The 20,582-nt window shown below is 42.0% G+C and overlaps 1 protein-coding gene across 18 annotated transcripts in view; it reads left to right on the forward strand.

The window, feature by feature from the left end:
- The window catches only part of rassf4a (Ras association domain family member 4a), a 274,406-nt gene extending 254,305 nt beyond the window's left edge, over positions 1 to 20,101 (forward strand). For 17 of the 18 annotated variants that reach the window (XM_072583217.1, XM_072583220.1, XM_072583219.1 and 14 more), the window contains 6 exons: positions 2,925 to 3,088; positions 4,996 to 5,097; positions 8,089 to 8,140; positions 11,462 to 11,583; positions 11,682 to 11,779; positions 19,116 to 20,101. In XM_072583217.1, coding sequence (XP_072439318.1) covers positions 2,925 to 3,088; positions 4,996 to 5,097; positions 8,089 to 8,140; positions 11,462 to 11,583; positions 11,682 to 11,779; positions 19,116 to 19,185 — 608 coding nt within the window. In that variant the 3' untranslated portion in view covers positions 19,186 to 20,101. The remainder of the gene's footprint in view (positions 1 to 2,924; positions 3,089 to 4,995; positions 5,098 to 8,088; positions 8,141 to 11,461; positions 11,584 to 11,681; positions 11,780 to 19,115) is intronic. The other variant, XM_072583227.1, reaches the window with a different exon arrangement.
- Positions 20,102 to 20,582: the final 481 nt, after the last annotated feature.

The following is a 20,582-nucleotide window of genomic DNA, read 5'->3' on the forward strand; positions in this document are numbered from 1 at the left end:
TTTGTTTTATATTGATTCATGGAATGTTGGTGACTGTGGTGTGCATTCCAAAGTTGTCCTTGAGAAGATGGTGTTTAGTTGCTTAAACTTACATATCATGAAGGTCCTCAGATAGTGCTGCCAGGGAGGAAGTTCCAGGGTTTGACTCAATGATGATGGTAGAATGGCTATTTCTTTCCAAATCGAGATATTGCATGACTTTCAGATGTGAGGCGTTCCCACACATCTCTTATCAGATGCTGTAAATCATAAGTTTTGGAGGTGCATTCCTAGATAGACTATGCATTTTCTGTTAAAGAAAATACACCACGTGTTTGATTTCATACCTATACACCCAAATGAAACAATACTGAATGTAACTTTTTAAATTTGTTGATGGGATGTGGATGTCGCTGGCTAGGCCAGGATTTATTAACCATTCCGAATTTCCCAGAGAGTAGTTAAGTGTCAGCCGCATGTCTGTGGGTCTAGAATCACATTTGGCAAGGACGGCAGATTTCCTTCCCTAGAGAATGTTAGTGAACCAAATTATATTTACAAGACCGACATGGTTACATGGTCACTCTCGGGCCAGCTTTCTACTCCAGATTTCATTGAATTCAAATTTCACATTGAGCCATTGTGAGGTTTGGATCCATGTGCCAAAAAGACTGGCCCGGGCTTCAGGCCTGCCAGTGTAATGCTGTTATCACTGCACCATTACGTGCCACCAAAATCAAGAAACAATGGTGTTGCTTATTAGAACCAATTGGTGAGATGTAATTTTAAGTGTTTAGAGCATTTTTTAAAACAATTTATTATAAAATAATACAATAAAGGGGAGGAGGGAAAATTCAGTTCATTGTGCCTATGACAGGTCTTTGAAAGGACAATCCAATTAGTCAGCGCTCTAGGTGGTAGTGGTGGTGATTTTGGAAGGTACTGTTGAGTGAAGCTTTAGGGAGTTACTGCAGTATCTTTGGCAGGTGGTACACACCATTGCCTCTGTTGCATTGGTTGTGAAGGGGTTGAATATTTTTGGATGCCGTGCCAATCAAGTGAACTTTCTCCAACTGGTGTTAAGCTTCTTGAGTGTGTTCAGTGTTGTACTCAATAAGGCAGGTAGAGAATATTCCCTTACACTGCTCCTCCACTTCCCGCACCTCCATCCTTGAACCCCACTCCTCCAACCACAACAAGGATAGAATTGCCCCAGTCCTCACCTTCCAACCCACTAATCTCCAGATACAGTGCATTATCCTCCACCATGTCCGCCACCTATGGTCAGACCCCACCACCAGAGGTTTATTTCCCCACCCACCCCTCTGTGTTCCACAGAAACCATCCCCTCTGTGACTCCCTCGTTAGGTCCACGTCCCCCCACCAACTCACCCTCCACTCCCGGCACCTTCCCTTGCCTCCACAAAAGGTGTAAAACCTGCGCCCACATCTCCCCCCTCACCTCCATCCAAGGTCCTGAAAGGTCTTCTCATATCTGGCATAGATTTTTCTACACATTCAAAGACCTCATCTACTATGTCCGTTGCTCTCAGTGTGATCTCCTGTGCATTGGAGAGACAGGACACCAACACGCAGAATGTTTCAGGAAACATCTCCAGCATATATGCACCAAACAAACCCACCACACCGTTGCCAACCACTTCAACTCCCCCTTCTACTCCACCAAGGACATGCAAGTTCTGGGCCTCCTCCACTGCCAAATCCAAGCCACCGAAAGCCTGGAGGAAGAATGCCGCATCGTCTGCCTTGGGACTCTTCGACAACGCGGGATCAACATCAACTTCACCAGTTTCCTGATCTCCTCTCCTCCCACCTTATCCCAGTTCCAACCCTTCAAGTCAGCATGGCCCTCTTGATCTTTCCGACCTGTCCATCTACCTTCCCACCTATCTGCTCCACCCTCCCCTCCGACAAATCACTATCACTCCCCACCTGCATCTAACTATCGCCTTCCCAGCTACCTTCCCCCCATCCCCACCCTCCTATTTATCTCTCAACTCCCCACCCTGACATTCCTGATGGAGAGCTTACACCTGACATGTCGACTCTCCTGCTCCTCGGATGCTGCCTGACCAGTTATGCTTTTCCAGCGCCACACTTTTCAACTCTGATCTCCAGCATCTGCAGTCTTCACTTCCTCCCACACTCCTGACCAGGGGGTGGGGTAGGGGAAACAGATGCTGGGGGGATAAGAGCTACCCACATAGGGTTATCAGCCTCAGACCGGCTCTTCCAGCTATGTATTTACATGGCTGGTCCCCCAGAATGGTAATAGTGAAGAATTCAGCCATAGTGATGCCATTGAATGAAAATACATGATGCGTAGATTCTCTCTGGCACTTGTGATAGCCACTTTTGTTGTAGAGAGAATGCAGTAGCCAATGTATAGACATAATTAACCATTCTTAATGAAGGTCTTTTGCCCAAAACATTGATTTTCCTGCTCCTTGGATGCTGCCTGACCAGCTGTACTTTTCTAGCACCACATTCTTGACTCCAATTTCCAGCATCTGCAGTACTCAGTTTTGCCATCATTAACCCACAGACAGCATTGATATAATGACTAGATAAATGTTTCTTCAGGATGGATAAATATTGGCCAGGACACTGGGGAGAACTCCTCTGTTCACCTTTGTGCAATGCCTTAGAAATGTTTATATCCACCAGAATGCAGGTAAATACAGTATCTTAACTGAAAACAATGTAACATTCCCACAATATCACACTGAAATGATACATTATATCTGAGAACTTGAACCAAAGACCCAAGAACAAATGATCCTTCAATTTTTATTAAAACTTTATTAAAATGTTTTTATGACTTATTTCCTCATTCCTTCCTAAAATCTGTGAAGTGGAAAGTGAGCTGTAGAACTGTTCACTGCTTCTGTATTAGCTACAGTTTAATCCTTGTCTTCCTGCAGAGTCTGAGACCAACAATTCTGAAGATGAAGTTCCTCAGCTCATGAGAACAAAAAGTGATGCCAGCTCTTTGATACAGCGCAGATCAAAATGTCGCACGCTGGGTGAAAATCAACGCATTAAACGGCACAGGTTCTCCATCAATGGACATTTTTACAATCACAAGGTAGAGTTATAAATTTTTAAAATGTTTCAAATCAGTTAACCTGTTCAGTCAGCCAATTTGACACAAACCAATGATGCAACAATGTTGAGGTATGAAGAGGACATAAGATGGCTACTAAAAGGCTGTGGTAGGTTATTTATATGTTTGGGTTTCTTTGGGTTGGTGATCTCATTTCCTGTGGTGGTGTTATTTCGTGTGGTGAAGTCATTTCCTGTTCCTTTTCTCAGGGGGTGGTAGATGGGATCTAACTCGATGTGTTTGTTGATAGAGTTCCGGTTGGAATGCCATGCTTCTAGGAATTCTCATGCGTGTCTTTGTTTGGCAAAAGAAACCCAAATAAACCCAAACATATAAATAGAAAGCAGGAATTTTCAGCATTGCTTCACATGAGGTCCCACTGAAGATGTTACCCAGTAAGGTAACAAAACCTTTCAGCTCAGCGAGCAAACCTACATCCAATGCTATAATTTATCAGAAGGGGAATTGAATGCCACAGTAGGGAGATGATTCAGAAGAGAATTGCTGGATTAATATCTGGAATGAGCAGATTGTCTTATGAGGATAGGTTTGGTCAGGCTGGGCCTGTTTCCACTGGAGTTTAGAAGAGTGAGGAATGCCTTGGTTGAAGTGAATAAGATCCTGAACTGTCTTGACACTGTGGAAATAGATATGATGTTTCTTCTATTGGACCATTGAAAACTATTTTAAAATTAGGAATTGATCTTTAGGACATAAACTAAAGAGATTTTTTTTGTCTTATAAGACTTTGGAACTCTCTGCCTCAGAAGGCGGTGAAGGTGAGATGATTGAATATTTTTGAGAGAGGAGTGGATGGATTCTTGTGAGACAGTGAAGTCAATGGTTAAGGGGAGAGATACTTAGGCATGTAGAGTTTGAAACAAACAGATCAGCCATGATGTTATTGAATGGTGGAGCAAGCTTGTGAGGTAAAATGGTCTGTTTCTGCTCCTGTTTCGAAAGTTGGAATATTTCAGTGATATGGAGCATCGGTGAGAATGTATCTTGAGTGCTTGTGCATAGCATTGATCACTGCAATTAAGGAAGGATGTAAACACATCAGGCACAGTTCAGTGAATTACCAGACTAATTCTAGAAAGAAAGTATTACTTTATGAGGAAAGGTTGGAAAGTCTAGGCATGTATCCCCTGGAGACTGGAAATGTCAGAGGTGACTTGACTGAAACATATAAGTGATCTTGACAGGATAGATGTGGAGAAGATGTTTCCTCTTATGGGAGTATTTAGAACCTGGGGATGTCCATTTAAATGGAGATTATGTCAAATGTTTCTCTCTCAAAGGACCATGAGTCTTTGGAACACTTGTTCGACCAGATGATGGAAGCAGAGTCTTTAAATATTTGATAGAGGTTGTTAAGCAAAGGGCTGGAAGGTTACCAGAAGTAAACAGGAATGCAGGCTAGGTTACAACCAGATCGGCTGTAATCTTATTGAAAGGTGCAATGGAGTTAAGGTTAAGTGGAACAGACTTGAAGGACTGAATGGCCTACTCCTACTCTTAATTCATATGTTTGAATGTAAACTCTGATTGACTCAGGGTTGTTGCTACTTTGTGTCAGTATGACTCAGTGGTAGCAATCTACCTTGAGTCAGGAAGTTGATAGTTCATGACCTTCTCCAGAACCTGAGCTCATAATGTATGTACTGAGGTGCAGGCAAACGTCTGCAATTATTCCTAATGTGTGGAGGTTAAATACTTGCCTGTGGGAAAAGCATTCATTTTAAATTAATGCTCATCCTGGGTCAAGCGGATCCTGCAGAATGATTCAAAATGGAGATCGCTTTTAAAAAGTGTAGAGTTGTTTTAAATATATTGCTTTATTTCTGCCCTTAAACCATAATTATAGTCTTTTTTTTCTTGATCCTCAGACATCTGTGTTTACACCAGCTTATGGGTCTGTAACCAATGTCCGAGTAAATAGTAGCATGAACACTTCAGAAGTCCTGAATTTACTGCTCAACAAATTTAGGGTAAGTGAGCTCAGTATATATGCAGATTAAAAATATGACATATTGTGCTGCACTAATGTAAAACATGTAGCATTCACAGTAATTAATGAGGAGATTATACGACAACATCCATACGCTTTTTAACGTTTTGCCTCTTATTGCTTTCTTTCACCCACTCTCCTTCACTTTCTGTATCTGAATTCACAGTGAATTAAATACATTGACTGCATTGCTCATGAGGCAGGACATACCACCAGCGCTTCACCGGAGACTCTCTCTGATCATGTTACCTAGTGTGGTGACGAAACGTCTGAAAATAAACCTTCCAGCTCAGCGAGCTAACTTATTCTTCAATTGTACTAAGGAGGTACACAATTGTTAACCCATTCCCTCCCATCCCAAAGGCTGTGCAAGGGACATTATACTTCTTGGAGTGTTAGCTGACAGGAATCTCAGTGCAATGTCAGTGAACATGTCCAACAAACAGCCAGCACCAATCGATAGCCATTCCCAGCAAACTTGAAACCAATGATCTTATGAGAAACCCAAAAGTTTATCTACTAATTGATAGTCCTGGTTACAAATCATAAAATAAATTGACAGATTGTTGGCTCTGGTTAAATTTTTTAAACATAATTTCTAACTTCTATGAATTACTTATAAAAGAAGAATAAGCTTTCAACATCCTGTGAGTTTACTTAATGTACTCTCCATTGAGTAAAGTAAAATAAGGACACATCTCATTAAGCAATGATGTGGAGACATCAGTGTTGGACTGGGGTGGACAAAGTTAAAAATCACACACCAGGTTATCGTCCATTTGGAAGTACAAGCTTTCGGAGGCATGCTTCTTGGTCAGGTAGTTAGTGAGGAAGGATCACAGGACACAGGTATCTCTTTCCTGATGAAGAGCCTTTGCCTGAAACGTTGATTCTCCTGCTCCTCAGATGCTGCCTGACCTGCTGTGCTTTTCCAGCACCACTCTGATCTTGACTCTAATCTCCAACATCTGCAGTACCCACATCTACCTATAATACTAAAAGATCAAAGTGTCGTACAACTGATGTATTGAACAAAGCTGGATTGCTGTGAGGTCTTTAATCACTCAGACTGGGGATGCAGGTTTTGATTAATTAATATGTAAATCCCAGAACTTCACATGGACTGACTCCCTACAGATTGTGTGCTTTTTGAACAAAATAAAATGTATTTGCAAAAACATATGTGCAAATGCAAATTTATCCTATTGATGTGTGTGTGACAAAGGGAGAGAGTGTGTACATGCATGTGAGAATGAGTGTGCACGCATGTTTGATAGCTTGTGTGCATGAGTGTGCGAGTGTGTGTGTGTGAGTGTGTGTGTATAGTGCTTTGGGGTCACCTTTAGTGTGACATGAATCCAAGATCCTGGTTGAGGCCGTCCTTACAGGTACCGAACTTGGCCATCAGCCTCTGTTCAGCGACTCTGCATTGTTGCATATCCTGAAGTCCGCCTTGGAGGATGGTCACCCAAAGATCTGAGGCCAAATGTCCTTGACCGCTAAAGTGTTCCCTGAGCACAGTGTCCATTCATCCGTTATCAGAGTGTATGCTTGGTCTTGCCAATAAACATCTCATTAAAGAAGGTTTTCAGTCTATATTATGGATGGAATGATAATCATCCTTATCCCAGCAATTTTGTACAATCTGTACATAAAACAAATATTCAAGGAACTAGATATAATTAGAGAGCTAACAATTACAGTCAAGATCATAACAACTTTGCCATATACTGACAACACAGCATTACTTACAGCATCAGAAGAAGGCTCTCACAATGTCTTTGATCAAGTAAGGAGGTTAGAATATGGATTGAGAATGAACACTCAAAAGGCAAAGACAATAGGAGCTAGAAAGGATACATTAGAAAAAGCAAGAGAGAAGATTGAAGTGAACAGTGATACTGTAACAAGAAGAGATGTTTAGCTACTTAAGACAACTGACATCACAGCATGACAGGTATGATGCCCACTGTTAAAATAAGGGTAGAGATGGCCAGAGGTATTTTTGTGAGGATGAAGGATGAAATCCAGAAATCTCGAAATTGTGATAAGGGAAAAACCTCATCTAATGCTACATTCTATCCACTTCCCACAAAAACATTTGGGCAGTAAGTAAAGATCTATGGAGGAAAGTGGAGGTCTTTGATATATTAATGGTAAGATATCCACATAGTTTTATTTTCTGCTGTGCAGAGCAGATGTCCTAGATCCGTGCATGAGAGAGGTTTTCCAGAACCAGAGGTTAATGCGTCAACATGCATTAACCTTATCAGCCTTATACATTTAGAATAGATTAGAATAGAATAGAATAGAATAGAATAGCAATTGTCGGCAGGTAAACGCGGAACCTCAGAGCAGCTGTGTGGTCAAGCAGCTGTGCAGCTTAGCAAGAACATTATAGACTGTAGACAGTGAAAAGTGGCTGAAAGTTGCAGGAGCAGTAGAAGACTTAAAAAGTGAGATCCAGCAAAGGACATGCCAATATTTCAGCCCTTTGATCAGAGCTGCAAGTCTACAGTGAGATCGCTTTGAGAGGGCAGAGTGGAGGGCAGCAGAAATGAGAATAGATTGAGGTGTAGTTGGATGGTGGAGATCACAGACTGTTCCAGATTAGTTGCAGTGGATATGAGAGTATGGGGCAAGTCAAACACGTGCAGCATGCCACAGCAGCAGGTCTCCTGGCAAAAGGAGCACTGAGCAGCAACAACAGGATACAAGCTATGTTAAGACAGGATTAAACGTACTATTCAACAGTAGCTAAGCAACTGTATAAGATTAGACTTTGTTTAATGCCATTAAGAAAATAGACTGCCCAATCTAAGATTTACAAGGATACAGATTGTATGAATGAAAGAGGAGGTGCATGAAATCAGTCTTATAAAATATAGATCAGTTTATAAGGATATAGAAACCCAGCTTAAGATTTTGTGGCTCTACTGTATTTCAGCCAGTTTCTTGATGTGTTTTACAGGTGGAAAATACTGCAGATGAATTTGCTCTGTATGTTGTCCATGAAAGTGGAGGTACGTTTATACATTCTTTTAAGAAGTCCAAACTCCATTGTCGAGGAACTAAAAGGATTTTTCAAATACATTCCTCTGGGTGCCCACGAAGTAAAGTGGAATACATGATTCCAACAAGCTTACTTCAATAACTTTGTTCATGGGAGGGGTCTAGGTTTCAGAAAATCTAGCTGAAGGCAGCAGGAATAAAGAAATCAGCCTTGTACATTTAGAATAGATTAGAATAGAATAGAATAGCAATTGTCGTCACTTATCTTCCTCCCCCACAGCCACAGACCCTCACAATTGCCTTCATCCATCACAGCCACAGACCCTCACAACTGCCTTCCTTCCCCACAACCACAGACCCTCACAACTGCCTTCCTCCCCCACAGCCACAGACCCTCACAACTGCCTTCCTTCCCCACAACCACAGACCCTCACAACTGCCTTCCTTCCCCACAACCACAGACCCTCACAACTGCCTTCCTCCCCCACAGCCACAGACCCTCACAACTGCCTTCCTCCCCCACAACCACAGACCCTCACAACTGCCTTCCTCCCCCACAGCCACAGACCCTCACAACTGCCTTCCTCCCCCACAGTCACAGACCCTCACAACTGCCTTCCTTCCCCACAACCACAGACCCTCACAACTGCCTTCCTCCCCCACAACCACAAAAAAGAAGAAAAGCTAAACTGTTCAAAACAGGAATGAAGAAACAAAATTACAAAAAAGGAACAAAGAAGAATGTGGCCAGCCAAGTGAGTGGGAGCGTCCAGGCACAAAGTCCGAACCCTTCCTACCTTGACACCGCCGCCATCTTGAATGTTTCCTGCTGCTGTCGATATTTAGTGGCACATTCAGGAAATTAACTGTATATATTCACATAAATTGGGTAATGAAGAGAATTGCCAATTAAAGCAGCAGTTTCCACAGTCAGAATCATGGCCTTCATGCTGATGGAAATGGATAAGCTAACAAAATCACATAGAAATCTTAGTGGGAAAGAGAAACCTTGTTATTTAATAAAGTGTAGAAGGGAAAGTCTGATCCTACCAAAGTCAAAGGCTCTTTGAGTAATTGCCATTATACATATTATACATGTAGATTAGATCACTTACAGCGTGGAAACAGGCCCTTCGGCCCAACAAGTCCACACTGACCTGCCGAAGCGCACCCACCCACACCCATTCCCCTACATTTACCCTGCACCTAACACTATGGGCAATTTAGCATAGCCAATTCACCTAACCTGCACATTTTTGGACTGTGGGAGGAAACCGAAGCACCCGGAGGAAACCCACGCAGACACAAGGAGAATGTGCAAACTCCACACAGTCAGTCGCCTGAGGCAGGAATTGAACCCATGTTTCTGGCGCTGTGAGGCAGCAGTGCTAACCACTGTGCCACCGTGCTGCCCACAAGTTATACTTAAATTATAAGTGCAACCAACAAATAAACATTAATGAATTTAGGTAAATGTCTGTAGATATTTGAGGCAAGCCCCACCAAAGGGGGAATTATTAAAGGGTGAGTGGTTTAAAAACCCAGTGATGTATAGCGAACGGTATAGACACCCAATGACATATAGCGGATGGTATAAACACCCAATGATGTATTGTGAATATTATAAACATAACCTTGTGAAAGGACACGTTAAAATAGAAAACATTGTAGGGGGGCAAATACAAAACACTGATCAGAGCGTTGAGTATCGGAGATGGGAGGTTATGTTTCGGCTGTACAGGTCATTGGTTAGGCCACTTTTGGAATACTGCGTACAATTTTGGTCTCCCTGCTATAAGAAAGAAATTTGAAAGGTTCAGTAAAGATTTACAAGGATGTTGCCAGGGCTGGAGGGTTTGAGCTATAGGGAGAGGATGAATTCCCTTTCTAATGGCATTGTGGGCCAGCCTACAGCAGGTGGACTGCAGCAGTTCAAGAAGGCAACTCACCACCATCTTCTCAAAGGCAACTTGGGACAGGCAATAAATGCTGGCCAATTAACAATGGCCACATCCCACAAATGAATAAATGACAAAGAAAAGGTTGGGGCTATTTTCCCTGGAGCATCAGAAGCTGAGGGGTGACCTTATAGAGGTTAATAAAATCATGAGAGTGAATAGCCAAGGTATTCTGCCCAGTGTAGGGGAGTCCAAAACTAGAGGGCATAGGTTAAAGGTGAGAGGGGAAAGCTATAAAAGAGACCTAAGGAGCAACGCTTTCACAGAGAGGGTGGTGCATGGATGGAATGAGGTGGTGGAGGCTGGTAAAAATAGAACATTTAAAAGGCATATGGATAGGTATATGCATAGGAAGGGTTTAGAGAGATATGGGCCAAGTGCTGGCAAATGGGATTGGATTAATTTAGAATATCTGGTCGGCATGGACAAGGTGGACCAAAGGGTCTGTTTCTGCTGTACATTTCTATGACGTTATGACTACCTCATCATTATGACCAGAAACAACCACAACATCAGAAGGTAACAAACAGCACCCACTCACTGTGGTGCAGTTGGCAAAGGTCTGGGGAGGGGCAGAATGGTCACAGGGGAGATGGGAAGCACTGACATCAATGTTGCATGTCGTCACTGTGACACTGAATGTTTAAATATCTTATACTTTTTTGGGAGGGAGGGAGTGCCTTGGAGTCTGTCTCCAGTGACCTCTGCCAGACTGCGTGGTAAGCGGCATCAAACAAAGATTGATTTGTGATGCTGAACTCAGGACTCCTCTTTAAAATCTCTCCCTCCAACAATCTCAAAAACCAATTTTGGGGTTTGCTATAACTGTTGTAAGTTGCTGTACAATAGATTCATTCTGTCCTCTTTAAGCTGTTGACTTGTGATTTCCAAGTACTGTTTCCCTTGAGGCAATGGGAGTCCCCACTTATCACACGCTGTGTCACACACAACTGGTACTTGAGAAATAGCAACTTTCTCATTTGACATTTTGTTTGCAGTTGTGTGCAGACAGTAGTGATAGTGAGATCAGAAAGGACATTTAGACTTTGTTCAGGAGTGGCAAGTGAGGAACAGATCAGCTGAAGTACTATCAGGTAAATACAGGAATATTTCAAGGAAATTTTAACAAAAAACATAGGAACTGGTTGGCATATAACATGTTCATTCAAGAAGGGGACCGCAAATCTTACAGAAGGTTTGCATAATACCATTAGAGAAAAGAATGTAAAAATAATCTCAGTATGTTAAAAGGTATGCTGCCTAATATTTTAATTCCAGAATGTCTTTGGTTTTTGCACTATAATACATGAGATAATTGACTTAATTTATTAGCCAAAACTAAAAGAAAACTTGATATTGTATCTCTTGTTTCAGAAAGAACCAAATTAAGAGATTCAGAATACCCACTCATATCACGGATCTTACATGGCCCTTGTGAAAAGATAGCTCGAATATTCTTGATGGAGAAGGATCTCGGTGAAGAGGTCACCTACGATGTAAATTCTGTGATGTTTATAATGTCTGCATTTTAAATCCTGGTTTATGCTGTATAATGTATCTGATTTATGTGTGTCTAATGATTTTTTTTTCCAAGGTTGCTCAGTATATTAAGTTTGAAATGCCAGTCCTCGATAGTTTTGTTGAAAAACTGAAGGAAGAGGAAGAAAGGGAGATTAATAAACTAACTATAAAGTAAGTATGAATAACATTCAGACTTCAAAATTGTGAGAGACTACAGTAATGTAATGAATAGTGGCTAAAGGTTGCAAACTAAATGAATAGATGGTATCAGAAACAGTGACAGCATTGCATAAATATCATCGGATTCCAGGGATTAAATTGCAATCTAAAAATTGGTCTTTTCTCCCAATTGGCAGTCATACAGTATATGACAGACATTAACTTACTAGTTTTATTTGTATTGGTCCTCAAGCTGTTTGTAAAGAAGGTGGGAAAATGTTTCGCATCTTACACAATCAAGTACGATTTTTTTTCTTGTCTGCCTTGGATAATGCCTGAAGCCGTGAATTGATTTCATCTTGTTCCTGGACAACGGTGGCACAGTGGTTAGCACTGCTGCCTCACAGCGCCAGAAACCCGGGTTCAATTCCTGCCTCAGGCGACTGACTGTGTGGAGTTTGCACATTCCCCCCGTGTCTGTGTGGGTTTCCTCCGGGTGCTCCGGTTTCCTCCCACAGTCCAAAGATGTGCTGGTTAGGTGAATTGGCCATGCTAAATTGCCCATAGTGTTAGGTGAAGGGGCAAATGTAGAGGAATGGGTCTGGGTGGGTTGCTCTTCTAAGGGTCAGTGTGGACTTGTTGGGCCGAAGGGCCTGTTTGCACCCTGTAGGGAATCTAATCTAAACATTAATAAGTCCCTAAAATCACAGGTAAATCTCCCTGCGTAGGTCTCCTCCTGGTGCTCTGGTTTCCTTCCACAATCCAAAGATGTGCAGGTCAGGTGAATTGGCCATGCTAAATTGCCCATCGTCTTAGATGCATTAGTTAGGGGTAAATGTCGGGGATTGGGTCTGGGTGGGTTACTTTTTGGAGGCTCGGTGTGGACTTGTTGGGCCTAAGGGCCTGTTTCCACACTGTAGGGAATCTAATCAAATCAAATTAAATCTGCCCTATGCTGAGAGAATGCACATGGTTCAACCCTACATGGTAAAGCTGAAATCAGGAAATGTGCAGAGTGACATTTCAGTTGGTCTTCTCCACATTCTTTGGGGATCCAGCTGCATCACAACACCATTTCCAATGCTCACATTGTTTAATATAAATGTTTCTTATTGTGGATGGTAGTCATTGAGAAAAGTTGGAAGCAATAAAATCCAAGTGTTAGCTTGCTGCTGTGTTAGTGCTTATGGTGCTTGCTTGTTAGAGAGATAAGGAAACCGCGCAATGGAATATTCAGACAGGAAGAATAGAGACATGGCAGTGACAATATTGTCGCCAACAGCAAGTTGCAAGCGCTTGATTACAATAAAATTGTAAATCACATTATGTTTAACACATCATTTTAAATAAGAATAAAAAGGACTAATGAAAATCTCAATCCATTGAGGAAACAAGATTCATTTTCTTCTGCCATACTTAACAATTACTACCAAAATACAAATCACACCACAATACAAATCAAATGACAAGGTTTATAGTAAATGTTGATTATTGTGAAAAATTGAGTTCCCAGTTGCAACCTTAGAGCACATTAATTTGTCCTCCCAATTCCCCTCTCCTTCCCCTGACACAGAGATAGCAGCAAATCCCAACATGACAGTCAGAGCAGATATTTGGCAGCTGCAGTTCACCACTTGTTTTTCTCGGTCTTTTGACGACTTTAGTCTTCACCACAACATCACTGTGTGCTCCACAGACAATATCCTTCCTGCCCTTCCCTCCACATAACTGGGTATCACCAAATTACCTGTCTCACCATATCATTGCCGTTTTTGCAGGTCAAATCACACACCACTTCAGCCCTCCAAGGACATTTACAATCTGCATGCTTATGTGAGGGCACTTTGCTCAGAGGGACACACATGCATCTACACAGGTTGCACCTTCAGGTTCTTAGCTCATTCACTTTGAACTGACTTGGAGGCTTATACCCTGTCTCGAGGTCTTTCAAATTTCTGTAGGTTGTGTCCTTACTGCAAATTAATTTCCACTCACTGATCTCTGTGCTCACTGATTTATATTGGCCCTCATTGAAGAAACACCTTAAACATTAAATTCCCATCCAGGTTTCAAGTTACTTCGCGGCCTTCCCCATCCATCTCCCTGTAATCCCCTTAAGACCCACAGCACCCAATCCTTGTGGTCTGCAAATTCAAGCTCAAATACTCTAATTGGACATCTATTGTGAAGGATGAGATTTCCGAATACTTGGAAGTGTATGGCAAAATAGGGCAAAGTCAGCATGGTTTCATCAAGGGGAGGTCATGCCTGACAAAGCTGCCAGACTTTTTTGAGGAAGTAATGAGCAGGTTAGACTAAGGAGAGCCAATGGATGTTATCTATCTGTTCTTCAGGAAAGCCTTTGACAAGGTGTCGCACAGAAGGCTACTGAGTAAGATGGTGTCAAAGGCAAGGTGCTAGCATGGATAGAGGTTTGGCAAACTGCCAGAAAGCAGAGAGTGGGGATAAAAGGGTCCTTCTCAGGATGGCAGCCGGTGACTAGTGGTGTTCCGCAAGGCTCAGTTTTGGGACCACAACTTTTCACTTCATACATTAACAATCTAGATAAAAGAACTGAGGCCGTTCTGGCTAACCTTGCAGATGATACAAAGATAGGTAGAGGGACAGGTAACATTGAGCAGGTGGGGAGGCTTAAGAAGTATTTGGACGGGTTAGGAGAGTGGGCAAAGAAGTGGCAGATGGAATACAATGTGGGAAAGTGTGACGTCATGCACTTTGTTAGGAAGAATAGCGGCATGGACTGTTTTCTCAATGGGGAGAAAATTCAGAGGTCTGAAGTGCAAAGAGACTTGTGAGTTCTAGCCCAGGATTCTCTCAAGGTAAACTTACAGGTTGAGTCAATAGTTAGGAAGGCAAATGCAATGATGGCATTTATTTTGAGAGGACTTGAATATAAAAGCAGGGATGTACTTCTGAGGCGCTATAAGGCTCTGGTCAGACCACATTTGGAGTATTGTGTGCAGGTTTGGCCCCCATATCTCAGGAAGGATGCACTGGCCCTGGAGCGTAATCAGAGGAGGTTCAAGAGAATGATCTCAGGAATTAAAAGCTTTACATGTGAGGAATATTTGAGGACTCTGGGTTTATACTCGCTGGAATTTAGAAGGATGCAGGGAATCAGAATACTGGACAGAGGAGACGTTGGGAAGATGTTTCCATTGGTAGGAGAGACTGGGACCTGAGGGCATAGCCTTAGAGTAAAGGGAAGGCCTTTTCGAACGGAGATAAGGAGAAACTTCTTCAGCCAGAGAGTGGGGAATCTCTGGAATTCATTGTCACAGAAGTCTGTGGAGACCAGGTCATTGAATATATTTAAGATGGAGATAGATAGGTTCTTGATTGTCAAGCGGATCAAGGAATACGGGAAGAAAGCAAGAGAATGAGGATGAGAAATTTATCAGCCACGATTGACTGGCAGAGCAGACTTAATGGGCTGAATGGCCAAATTTCTGCTCCTATGTCTAGGTTAGGTTTATTTTCACCAGAAAAAAGGAGATTGAGGGGGGACCTGATTGAGGTTTACAAAATCATGAAGGGTATAGACAGGGTGGATAGAGACAAGCTTTTTCCCAGGGTGAAGGATTCAATAACGAGAGGTCACGCTTTCAAGGTGAGAGGTGGAAAGTTTAAGGGGGATACACGTGGCAAATACTTCACACAGAGGGTGGTGGGTGTTTGGAACACGTTGCCGGCAGAGGTGGTAGAGGCAGGTACGGTAGGTTCATTTAAGATGCGTCCGGACAGGTGCATGAGTAGGTGGGGAGCAGAGGGATACAGATGCTTAGGAATTGACCGACAGGTTTAGACAGTACATTTGGATTGGCTCAGGCTTGGAGGGCCGAAGGACCTGTTCCTGGGCGGTAAATTTTCTTTGTTCTTTGTTCTTATGTCTATGGCTTTATATCTATGTTATCACCAACACCGAATACTTGCAATTCACTGACATTGCCCAACTTGAATTCTGCCTCATCTAACCTGCTGCTGAAACCCTCACTCTGCCTATTATCTCTATTCTAACGTTTTCCCATCTGGCCTTTCATCTTCCTCCCTCCATCAACTTGGGCTCATCCAAAGTTCTGTGATCCATACCTTAACTCACTGCAAGTCTCGTTTCATCATGTACGCTGAATTACTTTTGTTCCTGATGCTGCAACTCCTTGGTTGTAAAGTTCTCACCACTGTTGTCAAATCCCTCCTATGGACTTGCTGCATCCATTATCTCTTAAACTTCTCTTCTGTTCAAATGCTTGAAATCTCCATGTTCCACAATTCCAGTATTTTGTGTATTCCCTTTTGAACATCTCCATCACTGGTAACCATGCTTCAGCTGCTATGGTCCTCAGGATTGGAATTCCATCCCTAAATCTTACTGCTTTTCTCTTCCTGCTCCTCCTTCAGGATGACCCTTAAAACCCGACCTTTTTTTGTCATCTGCCCAGTAGCGCAGTATCAAATGCTGATTCCTCACACTCCAGTTAAGCTTGTGAGAATGTTTTACAAAGTTAAAGACGTTATACAGGCATCAGCTGCTGTTGTAATGTTTACTGCTCAGCAGGCTAACAGGAAGAGGAAAACAATGGAGGTGTCCTATGTTTTAATTGGGCTGATGAAAGAAGGCATCACTTGCAATCAAAAATGGTACAGGGAAGAAAGAAAAGCCAAAGGATAATTGCAATCAGACTGCTCTCAGTTCTCAATAAGTGGCATTTGTAAAATATTGCATGTTATACTTCAATAATGCATACTGTAATGGACTGAAAAGGGACAAAAATGCTTATAAAACAAATATTGTATATTAGCATAAAGTTTTATGGGTCATGTAAGTTCAAGTTAAATGTAATTTAATGTTTTACAACATAGAACAACATAGAACAGTATAGCACAGTACAGGCCCTTCAGCCCACAATGTTGTGACGAGCAATTATCTTAATCTAAGATCAACCTAATCTACACGCCCTTCAATTTACAGCCCTCCATGTGCTTGTCCAGCAGCCGCTTAAATGTCCCTAATGTCTCTGACTCTACTACCACTGCTGGCAGTGCATTCCATACACCCACCACTCTCTGTGTAAAGAACCTACCTCTAACATCTCACCTATATCTTCCTCCAATCACCTTAAAATTATAACCCCTTGTAATAGCCATTTCTGCCCTGGGGAAAAGTCTCTGACTATCTACTCGATCTATGCCTTTCATTACCTTGTACACCTCTATCAAGTCACCTGTCTTCCTTCTTCTCTCTAGTGTGAAATGCCCTAGCTCACTCAACCTCTCTTCATCAGGTAAGCCCTTCAATCCAGGCAGCATCCTGGTAAAGCTCCTCTGCACCGTCTCTAGAACATCTCCATCCTTCTAATGATGAGGCGACCAGAATGGACACAATATTCTAAGTGTAGTCTAACCAGGGTTTTATAGACCTACAGCAAAACCTCGCGGCTCTTAAACTCAGTCCCCCTGTTAATGAAAGCCAAAACACCATACGCCTTCATAATAACCCTATCAACTTGGGTGGCAACTTTGAGGAATGTATGTACATGGGCCCCCAAATCCTGTTGTTCCTCCATGCTGGAAAGAATCATATCTTTAATCCTGTATTCAGCATTCAAATTCAACCTTCCAAAATGAATACTTCACATTTATCCAGGTTGAACTCCACCTGCCACTTCTCAGCTCAGCTCTGCATCCTGTCAATGCCTTGTTGTAGCCTACAACAGCCCTCGACACTATCTACAATACCGCCAACTTTTGTGTCATCAGCAACTTACTAAACTACCCTTCCACTTCTTCATCCAAGTCAGTTATAAAAGCTACAAAGAGCAGGAGCCCGAGAATAGATCCCTGTGGGATATCACTGGTATCGACCTCAAGGCAGAATGCTTTCCATCCAATACCACTCACAGTCTTCTTTCAGCCAGCCAATTCTGTATCCAGACAGCCAAATTCCCCTGTATCCCATACCTCCTACCTTTCTAAATTAGCCTACCATGGGGAGCCTTGTCAAATGCCTTACTGAAATCCATATACACCACATCCACTGCTCAACCTTCGTCAACTCGGCTCGTCACATCCTCAAAGAATTCAGTAAGACTTGTGAAGCATGACCTGCCCCTCACAAAGCCATGTTGATGATCTTAACCAAACTATGTTTTTCCAAATAGTCGTAGAGCCTATCTCTCAGAATCCTTTCCAGTACCTTGCTTACCACAGACATAATATTCATTCGCAGAATGTGCATGCCAGTGGTTAAGTTGGCATTTATTGCCTATCTCTAACTGGCCTGATGACCTGCTAATAGTTTGAAGGATTCTTGACTCCATGCCCTTACTAACAATAGTGGGCTGAATTTTCCCAGCCCCTGAACGTGGGTATGGGCATGAAAGTTGAGAGAATTATATGAGATCAGCAGTGAGGAGCTTTCCACCATCGAGAGCCATAAGCTTAATTTCAAACCAAAAGTTGAATGGGGGTGAGATTCACATTAATGAGCAGCAAGGGACTTCCTTGCACGTAGTAGTGTCTATTAATGTCTTTATTATTACACTACCGTGCCTCACTGATGTGCCATTTCCCATTCTGTCAACTGCATATAGAAACTAGATGGCAACTATTCCTGGCATGAAAGTTAGGGTGGTGATCTGGCAACTCTGTCTCATCGCTTGCTCCTCTAGATTTCTGTCAGTCACCAAAATCTCAAGCTATGCCCCATAGGCAGCAATGCTCCCCACTTCCTTCCAGCAAGACCTCCAGATCACTGTCAGCAAAGAGGAGCACCTTCTGTCAGATATATCTGGGGCAAATAAAGTGAAACATGTGGGCCAGCTGCAGACTGCCAGTGCTTGACCAGATACACAGCTGGTCATTGAAGATGGCACCAGTGCCAAGGATCCTAGGAGGTCCTGGTTGTGGCCAATACTTCCACTTATAGTGAGTGCGAGAGTCCAACAAGTGAAGCACTTAGGGGGCAAGGTACAAAGTTGATGAGGCAAGTTTGGCAACATAACACAAGAAAACCCACTGGTGCCTGCAGAGAGAAACCCTCCATGAAGCTTGCCAAAATTGACCACATTAGCCAATTTTTGGTAAAATTCAGCCTACAATCTTTACTATGATGTCCGACTCGCAAATGTGGTTGGAGCTGAGACTACAAAACGATCAGCAATGATCTACTGAACGGCAGAGCAGGCTCAGTGGGCCAGATGATCTCCTCCTGCTCCGAGTTCCTATGTTCTTATGTAAGCACAGTGCATAAAATCAGTCGGGTGACTGAATTTGACATGTCTGCAAAACAAAAACTGGTTATGAACATAATATTATTCTTCTCTTGAAGATACAGTGCACTGAAATCCATGATACATCAGCAGTTGGAAGACCTCATAGAGACCGAAGACTACATTTGAACTTCCTGCATCTTTAAAAATGTTAAAGCACTAGGAATCCAGTTCGGACGAGTTATTTCGAACAATGAACTTAAAGCAAAAGTTTTGTTTTACATAATCAATTTATTAAAAATTACATTGCCCTTTTCTCACGAGTTTTGTCAAAATTAGATCTTTGTTTGTTAACATGAAAAGTTTTTTGAGTAAATGTTCTTTGAGTTAATGTTTTAATAATGTGTAACACTTCCACAAATTTTATCTTTTAAATACACCCTCAATTACCATTTTTCAAATGTTGTTAAACTTTTGTATTATTTGACCAAAGCAAGGTTTTACAAGTGTGAATATATATATTTCAAGAGAATTCTTTTTCAGGATTTGAACGACTGATATGAATTATTATATTTACATTTCTTTGGTAATATGGATAAGTTTTATTTAGTCTGTGTTTTAAAGGTCAAGCCTCACATACATTGAGATAAAGATAGAGCAGTCTTGTCTCCAAGTGACAGTAAAAATTATATAAAAGCAAAAGCTTGCAGATGCTGTAAATCTAAATTGAACGCCGAAAATGCTGGAGAAATCCAGCTGGTCTGGTAGCATTTGTGGAGAGAGAAAAACAGAATTTTGAGTTAGATTTGATAGTTCTTCAGATTTTGTCTTCTTTTCTGTAAACAATCATAGCTCTATTGCTTTTCAACACATGCTGCAGACCTACTGGCTTTGTCCCAACAGTAAAAATTGGCTATTCAATGTTTGTGTAAAGATCTGTAGCTGGGGAGCCGGTTGCCATGGTTATGGGTTTGTTCGCCCAGCTGGGAAGTTGATTTGCAGTTTGGCAAACATATCCACAACCACGACAAAAATTAACAACCTTACAATTGCTACATCTTTTTCTACCACCATTTTGAGCTCAATAAAGTTTTAATTAAGAAAACATGAATTGTGACATGTGGTGAATTTGTAAAAAGCAAAAAAATTAAACACTCTCTATACTATTATAAGTGGATTTGGTGCCAATGGAACTTGCCAATAGTGTGTAACACATCCTTGCTTGTAAGTCATTGGTGGTCTTCAACAATTTGGCAGTTCATTAGTTGGAAATCTCAGTGAAGAAAGTACAAAAATACTGGCAATCATTAGAGTAGGGAGATAGGTGGCAGATGAAGTTCAATGCAGAGAAGTGTGAGGAGGAACATTTTAGTACACAAACCATGGAGAAATAGTATAAGATAAAGGGTACTATTCTGAAATGTGTGCAGGAATTGAGAGAATTGGGTGCACGTGCATAAGTCATTAAAAATGGCAGGACAAGTGAAGGAAGCAGTTAATAAAACGTACAGTATCCTAGGCTTCATTAATAGGAGTGTAGAGTACAAATGCAAGGAAGTTATCCTGAACTTATAAAGGATGTTAGT

This window comes from Chiloscyllium punctatum, chromosome 13 (genome assembly GCF_047496795.1).
Source record: "Chiloscyllium punctatum isolate Juve2018m chromosome 13, sChiPun1.3, whole genome shotgun sequence".
Lineage (NCBI taxonomy): Eukaryota > Metazoa > Chordata > Chondrichthyes > Orectolobiformes > Hemiscylliidae > Chiloscyllium > Chiloscyllium punctatum.